The sequence below is a fragment of the Hordeum vulgare genome, chromosome 1H (assembly GCF_904849725.1).
Source record: "Hordeum vulgare subsp. vulgare chromosome 1H, MorexV3_pseudomolecules_assembly, whole genome shotgun sequence".
In the NCBI taxonomy this organism is placed as follows: domain Eukaryota; kingdom Viridiplantae; phylum Streptophyta; class Magnoliopsida; order Poales; family Poaceae; genus Hordeum; species Hordeum vulgare.
Window position 1 is genome coordinate 514267906 of NC_058518.1, and position 8350 is coordinate 514276255.

The 8350-nt window shown below is 49.1% G+C and overlaps 1 protein-coding gene and 1 pseudogene across 1 annotated transcript; one reads left to right on the top strand and one right to left on the bottom strand.

Moving 5' to 3' along the window:
- The first annotated feature begins 3271 nt into the window (after nucleotides 1-3271).
- LOC123403098 lies at nucleotides 3272-3825 on the top strand (annotated as a pseudogene).
- A 1352-nt stretch (nucleotides 3826-5177) lies between these two features.
- Nucleotides 5178-7144, bottom strand: LOC123421840. Its single transcript, XM_045107612.1, has 3 exons — nucleotides 6967-7144; nucleotides 5636-5751; nucleotides 5178-5550 (listed from the first exon to the last, which is right to left on the bottom strand). Exons 1-3 carry the CDS (start codon nucleotides 7057-7059, stop codon nucleotides 5415-5417), a joined length of 345 nt encoding a protein of 114 aa, XP_044963547.1. The 5' UTR covers nucleotides 7060-7144; the 3' UTR covers nucleotides 5178-5414.
- Between the last annotated feature and the right edge of the window lie 1206 nt (nucleotides 7145-8350).

An 8350-nucleotide genomic window follows, 5' to 3' on the forward strand; every position in this document is an offset into this window, starting at 1 on the left:
TTTGAGGAATTTGAAAAACAAGATTCACGGAGACTCCCCCTGAAGATGTGCATACCTTGAGGATTTTGCTTTTATAGCAGATGCACATTGATGATTTATATCATGGAGATCTCCCCCTGAATCTTGTAAATCATGCATACATATAACATATCATATGAAGAAAATGAAGATGCATGATGGCAAATGGTATCTGACGAATTTCAGCATGCGTGCATTAAAACTTGAGGAATAAGCATGCGAAGAAAAACGTTCAAAAAGCGTCAGAGTACCATCGGGCTTAAGTTACAACTCATTACATAAAAACTTCAGAAGAGCCAAGAGTTTGTAACTTAAATATAGTTCATAAGCCCCAAAAATAAATCCCGTTTGAAGACTAACTCTCAAGTTTCTCCCCCTTTGTCATCAAGTGACAAAAAGGGACAAACTGAGGACTAACGCCCGTGAAGACTTCATTTCTTGGCGGTTGATGAAGACCCTTGGCGCTTCTTGGGTGTAGTCTTCTTCCTTGGGCCTGTTGCGGTGTCGAGTTGTTCCTCATCAGATTCGGCGGTGCGGAATGACGAGAAGGAGCTGTCTTCAAGATCTGGCACTGGAATGGGCCTGAACTTCTTCTTGGGAGGCCACGACCAGTCAAAGTCTTGCTCAAAGTGCATTTCTTCAAGCTCAGTCTGAGTCTTCAGATGTGCAAGAGTAGCCCAGGTGCGATCAAAAACCTCATGCAGATAGTGATGATTAAGCTTCACACTGTTCTGTGTCTCAGTGAGGGTTTTCACAATGGCACCAAACTGGCGTTTGACCCATTTGTGGGTGTGATCGACCTTCTGATGAAGACTGAGAAGAAGCTCTCTGGTGTTTAGCACCCGAGGAGGAACTGGGCTTGGTGGACGAGTCTCGGTATCGTCCCATGAAGAATATGCATCGGGCTCTTTAAACTGACCATCAAGAGGCCTGCTTCCTTCATCAATTACAGACTTTCCTTTTCCCTCAATGGGCTCGAAAGTCTTCTTGTTGACCCGGATAGGAGGCATATAACCAACATGGTTCTGGAAATCTGCGTGAAAGTTGATGCCTGTCCTTGTCCTGAGGAATCTCATGATCCATGGTGCATAGATTTTGTGATCGTAGGGGCACATTGCATTGTCAGCCAAAGTCCTCAAGAAGAAATCATGGATATTCATGGGAATACCGTGAATGATGTTGAAGAGGATATTCTTCATGAGGCCGACAACATCTTCGTCATCGTCATGGCCTTTGATTGGCGCGAGCACACTGCAGAGAATGCGGTAGACGGGCCGGGGTGTGTACTTGAGCTCATGGACGAGGAATGTGGTTCTTGAGGGTTTTCCTGCAGCCAAAGGCTTCATGAGGACTTCCATCATTCCATTTGACAGCTCACGCTCACCATAAAGCTTCACTGCCCCGTCTGAAGGAATTGGTACGGGCAGTTCTCTGAGGAGTTCAGACGCTGGAGCCTTGTAGTGAGTGTTTTGGGTCATCCAGTCGAACACCCAAGTGTTGATGTCATCAGCATTGCCCGAGATGTGCAGAGTTGCATAGAACTGAAGAATAAGCTCACTATTCCAATCTGATATGTCTGAGCACATAGGGAGCAAACCTGCATCATGGAGTACACTGAGGACTGGTTCCATGCAGGGAATTTCTTCAAGTTCATCATGAGGAATGTGCCTGTGCTGAAATATCTTGTTACGTCCACAGAGCACAGAGGCATAGTAGTTCATCTGAGTCCTTGTCCAAAACTTCAGATGCCCCATTTGAGGCTTGTCATAAGGATTCTCTCCGATGAAATACATGCGTTCTTCAAAGAAATTTTCTTTTTGAAACTTGGGCCGCTTCGAGAATGGCAGGCGCTGAACTGGCTTGAGATTGTGCTGAGGAATGGGAGGGGAAACAACCATGGCAGTCTCGGGGTTGAGCACAATGAAGTCATTGTCAGGGGCGGGAACATTTTCTTCAGCAGTTTCCTCAGGTTGAGGAATTTCATCAGCGGGTATTTCTTGCTCTGGCTGAGCTTCAGGCTGAGGAATTTCTTCTTCCTTCTTAGCTTGAGGAGTTTGGTCAACCTGTTTAGTGAGAGGAGCCTGCTCAGACTGGACATTTTCTTCATCTTGGTTTTCATCAGCGGACTTTGTGGCAGAAGCAGATTCCGCTTCGAGGGAATACCAACGTGCCGTAGTAGGAGTATTTATGGCACAATTGCTAGGGATACACAGCAGTGACGAATGGGTTCCGGATGTTCATCGGGAGGGGCCAGCCCACCCGGGGAAGCCCATAGGCCTTAGGGGTGCCGCACCAGCCCTTAGAGGCTAATAAACAGTACTAAATATAGTCTAACACTACATAATACAATAACTAGTATTACTAAACAAAGAAAGTACTAAATATAGTCTAACACTACATAATACAATAAATAGTAGTACTAAACAAAGAAATAACCAGTACTAGACACTATAGAGAAACAACCACAAATAGCAGCCAGAGGATCTTCCACCGAATCAAAAGTGATTCGGTTCGTGGAAGCCCAGCGGGTCAACACCACCACCGCATAAGGCCTTGTTCGGTTCTTTTAGAATTCGAGGGGTTTAGAGGGGATTGGGAGGGATTAAATCCCCTACAAGTTAAATTCCACCTCAATCCATTTCAATCCTCTCCAATCCTCTTCTTGGTGGGATTAACCGAACAAGCCCTAAGAGATAAAAAAAGAAAGGGGAGAGGGGATCGAGCAGATCAGATCTAGGGCTCCGGGCTAGCGACCAGAACCCGCACCACCACCTCTCGTTCTCTCTTTATACACCTCGCCTCTCATTCTCCACCTCACCGGAAGGCCGTAGAAGACCCATGCGGCGGCGGCGGTAGGAGCGAGGGCCCCTCCTCATGTCACTGCTTCGGTAATCACCGACGCCCCATGGGGGGCCCCTCCTCGTCAGAAGAGGACGCAACAATGACGGGGTCCAGGCGAGTGGCGCCAAGGCCGAGGCCGAGGCTCGCCGGAGTCCACGAGCCGACGTGGCGGCCAGGGCCACGGTCGAGGGCTGCCACGGCACGCCCGAAGAGGCGGCCGAAGCGCCACTCCGTCAGGCCGCTCGAACCCGCGGCCATATCCTGCAGCGGCGGGGCTGAGGCGTCGTCGCCCTCCATCCCAACTTTGAGACGGATGATGCCGGAGGCACCAGTGGGCGCAAAGACGAAGCCGAGCACGACCTCTTCGTCCACAAAGGCGCGCATCGGGTCGGGCACGTAGCCAGGAGGGCCACGGCTCGGGCTGGCGGTCTCGACGACCGGCGTGGGCGTCGACGGCGCGAACCAAGCCGTCGGTGAAGGAGGTGGTGGAGGCGGGGACCCGGGGGCGGGCCAGGCACGGCTGCAGCCCCATGCGCCGCTGGGGCGCTTGGGCCGGCCATCAGCCGGGGGTCGAACCCCATCGGCGTAGGGCCACGGGAACGACGAGCATCGCGGTGGGCGCATCGAGTGGCGCGGCGGCCGCCTCCAAAGGCGTAGTAACCTCCACGCGCACCCCTCCCAGTGCCATGGTAACCGCGTGCAGCGGCATCGCGGCCGAAGCAGCGGATGGCTTGCATCCTGCAACGGAAGCGCTGGAGTCCCCCTACTCCGTGGTGGCGACGGGCTATGAGGCGGTAGCGGCAACCGTCCTCGCGGATGAGGCGAAGGAAAAAGGAGACGAGCCTGGCATCTCACTGGCGACGAGTTCATCTTCCCTTCTCTCATTCTCTGTTCTCTTTATCTGTCTCTGATAGGCTCGTGCTGACAACGTGTTTGAGGAAAATTAAATCCTTGATTCAATTATGACAGGAATCTGCAATTTATACAGAGGAAGGAGATGCGAGCATCCGAAGGGATGCGCCGGTTCCAGGGGACGGGAGAGAGAGCCGTCCGTTGCGGGAGGAACCGCTTGACGGTTGGGCAAGAGGAGATTTCCCACTAATTACATGTGCTAATTAATCACAACAGTTTTCTTCAGTTCATGTTTGCCCATTCTTGTGCGGTTGTACCCAACACAAGCAAAAATATGAATAAAAACAGTCAAGATGAGACCCTCTTAACATAATATAGTGCTTAAAATGTCATACTCTTACAGAACATAGCAGAGTAACCAACTAGTCATGATGGTGGCAGCGTGAGCAACCATCATGACTAGTCATGATGGTGGCAGGGCGGGCAACCCTTGGGACATGGTGGTCTCGTACAAGGGTTTTTGGAAGACGGCGAGCATATTTGATCCCCTCCTTCGACGGTGTCGAGTGGGACCGAAGGATCTGGCTCGGCCTTGTCGTTCTGCGACGGGCTGCTTAACCGGTTCACAACGCCGCTTCAGCTACGGTGCTTAGGCAGATCTGGTTCGTGGAGCTGCTTGTTTTTTCTATCTCCGGCAGTGCTTTAGTGACGACGGTGGTCGGCAACGAGCCAAGATGACGATGGATGCAAGGATCTCTTAGGACCGAATTCTTTTATTTGTTTCTGTGGAGGTCTTTTGTGCAATTGTATAGGGACACCTGTGTTCCCTTTTTTGCAATAAAAACATAGTTTTCCCTCAAAAAAAAAAAAGAACCTAGTCACCATGGTGCATGAAATGAAGCATGTGAATAAGAAATGAAGCATGTGAAAATCGAAACAACCACAAGAATCCCCTCCCTTGCTCAGTCAAAAGATGCTCCATAAAACGCCAAGACAAAACGCTTTGACTGCATTCAAAGTTACATCCAGGCATCTACACTCATTATCTTCTTTCCCTAAGATTCTTAGTGCATCAAATGTACTGCTAATTCACAAAAACCAGATTATCTTGACACACTGAGGCAGTTAGAGGGCAATCATCAATCAAGTCCTACAGTTAACATTAGTCATCATGCTAAGGGCCAATTATTTTGCTAGCTTTTTGGGCTTTAGAATAAGCTGCCCCCTACCCAGCTTATTCTAGAAGCCCAACCAAATTTATTTTTTTAGAAGAAAAAATAAATTTGGTTGGGCTTCTAGAATACGCTGGGTAGGGATAGCTACAACTTATTTCTGCTTATTCTAAAAGCCAGCAAAACAACTCGCCCTAAACCCTTTCCACACAAGCATGTTTTTCAGCTATGCACAAGACAAATGAAATACAGTGCGAGCAAATAGCTCCCACATCCTTGAAGAAACAAACAACTTGCCAAGAGACATCAAAATAACACCAACATACTACTATACCACTTGAGCCAACATTCTCACTGATAACTCAGTCTTAACTTTTAAGATAGCACTTTACACCAAGCACCACAGCTAGTTCAGCCTTACCATAACACACAAACGCACTAAACATGACAGATAATTTAGTCTAACAAAGCCACGGTGTCCAAACAGAGCAATGGCAACTACATAAAGTGCTGGGGTTAGTCACTATGGAACTAGCCGTCCTCCTTCTCAGCTGGTGTCATCTCCTTCTTGCCATCACGCACACCACACACAGACATGCAGACATAAAGGATTGTTGGGCTATACATGATGACTAAATGGTACCATTTTGCCCTGCGATAGAAGCGCCTGCAGGGCAGTACAAGAGAGATTAGAACCCTTGGAACAAAGATTGGAACAAGCATATAGAACAATACCAGGCTAGAGATCATACCAGACGGGGTCCTCGGGTTTACGCTCCACATGGGATGAGAGGTGCTTGATCGGACCCTTCTGGTTTTCTATCCTGGCCCTGTTTTCGGACATCAGGCGGTAGAGCTCTTCTTTTCTCTGCATTGTTATTGACAGCAAGACAGGGAGAAACCGCATTAACCCAAATCAGGAATAGATCAATATCGAAGTTCATCTCAGAAGTAGAGCAGGTATATTATGACAGCAGTAGCACTCCAAAAGATTCCAAGAGGCATGCAGTCAATCAATTGGCAAACAATGCAATGTTTATGTGATTCAGCACTAGAGTCTGACAGCACTAGCACCCGGCTAAATTCGGTCAAGCATGCAGGTAAATTAAGACCAACAGCATATCAAGCAAATTCTGACCCCCGGGATTATTATGCCCTTCTTTCAGATTCAGATTGTAGCATTTGGTAAACAAGAAGGAAGCACTAGGTTGCTAATTAAACATGCAGAGTATAGTAGAATTTACAAAAGAGGTTAGGAGAAGTCGGATCGATCAGGGGAGACCCTGAACTTGAGTTGACTTAAACCATCCATAACCATAAACATAGCAGCCCACCCTTCCAATGTAGATGTCGGGGTCACAACATCAAAGTATTTCCTGCTTCTTTGCTTGCAGATATTCCAAGCAGCCAGGCACACAATTTCTTTGAGCAATTTATGGGGCGAGGCCTCATCCCTTGTGGTATGATCCCAGGTAATATGCATGGTATTCCAACAATCAGCACTGAGTGTGCAAGCAAAGAATAGGTGTATGGTGGTTTCTTCCACGTCATCAAAACACAGCAGGCAAGAAAGACCCTCTCCAATATCAAAGTGGCTCCTCTTAAGCATATCCCTAGTGTTCAGTCCATCCATAAACCATAACAAACCAGGCGAAAACCTTGTGTCGGAACAGGGGAGGGTTGTATTTGCCCGAGGCAGAATCTATCTATCTATATTACTTATATGGCAATCATCAGGACTCCAAAGCTCGAGCCGCAAACTGTTCAATTTGATTGGGAGGGAGGTTCCATGAATTGCTGGACTGAGGGATGCTCCTGAAGAGCAAAAGAGAATAGAACATGCATCGTTCCAGAATAGAACAGCGTCCCCGGCATTCACAGGCCAGCAGGGAAGAATCCGCATTACTAGGGTTAGGGTTCCTACGATGGGGGCAAACAAGGGGCGAAAATATGGCAAATCGGGAGGAAACCGGTCTATAGTATAGCCGCCGTCAACTATAGAGAGGAGAGGAGGGGGGGGGGGGGGGGGGGGGGGGGCGTCAACTATAGAGAAGAGAGGAGGGGGGGGGGGGGGGGGGCTTACCGTGCTGTGGAAGAGGCGAGAGGTGGAGGGTGATGGCCGGATGGCGCGGCCGCCGATCCGCTTGCAGATGGTCCGGAGCGCTGTCGCCGCCATGGAGATCGATTGCTTCCGCCGCCGGCGCAAATCGAGACTCGGGAGAGAGGAGAGGAAACAAGACGATGGCTCCCTTGCCGATTTTAGACCGGTGCGTTTGTTTGTGGGTAAAACAATACCCATTTATTAGGGGACGTAAAGGGACTTTTGTTCGTTTTCCGTCCGCTTTTCACTCATTTATTTATTAGGACAGTAAAACTAAACTAAATCCCTGCTCTCTCACGACCTCATAATTTTTGGTCGTCCATTGTTATATTTGGATCATTTAGGGGTGTTAGATCTTCTGTCCCAAAAGGGCAGCTTCTCCGTAGAAAAAAATCTAAGCTCTCTCGTTAACTGGGCCTTTACACCCAGCCCAATAAGGTATAAAGGCTGGAATCCCTCCATCCTAAGAGCCACGTCCACCGATCGATCTCTATTACTCCAAAAGAATAAAAATCATTTGGTGGCATCAGGAGTGGATCCGTCAATTGCTGCAAGAGAGGGGGTCGTCGTGGGAGAGATGGGATCTGGGAAGCCGATGCGGACCACCCCGAGATAGGAGGAGATGGATTCATCAGTGCATGAAAAGGAGATGAGGGGGTGGATCCATCGATGCATGAACGGGAGAGGACGGACCCAGTTGCTACAGGCAATTCAGATCGAGGATATGGCTGCTCGTTCGAGCGAAACTGCCCGCCTGAAATTTAATGGGCGCATCAATCTTCAGTTTCCGTGCGCAGATTCATGACGGGGATGTTCCCATCGTTTCCACTGCCTTGGGGTGTTATAAGTACCTCTGTATATATGCTTCATCCCCTGTCACTCTTCGAGCCCCTGTTCGCTGTTAATCGGTCGTCCCTGGTGTTAGGAAGTATTAGTATTAGTCTAGAAGTCCTCATTAGTCTATTAGTATTAGTCTAAGAGTCCTTATTAGTCTATGTTTACTTTCCTTGCACCTCAAGTCTTGTGTAATATATATGCCCTTTGGGCCTTCAATAAACATAAGTTGCTGTCCTAACATGGTATTAGAGTCTTAGGTTTTTTTTTTCGCACGCGCAACTCGTGCTCCGATCTTCTCCACGCAGCCGTTGTTCGTCTAGCTGCTGCTCCCGATCTCCTTCTGCTCCAGCCACCGTTCCCGTCGCAGGATCTCTTCTCTGCTCCCCCGCTAGGCCCATCTCCCGCGACTCCCACGACCCACCCACCTCTGGCCGGATCTCCTCCGTTCACTTCGGGTCTGCTCCAGATCGGCTGCTGGTTCCTTCCACCGAGGCGCTGCAGGTCCACTCCAGATCGGCTGCTGCCCGTC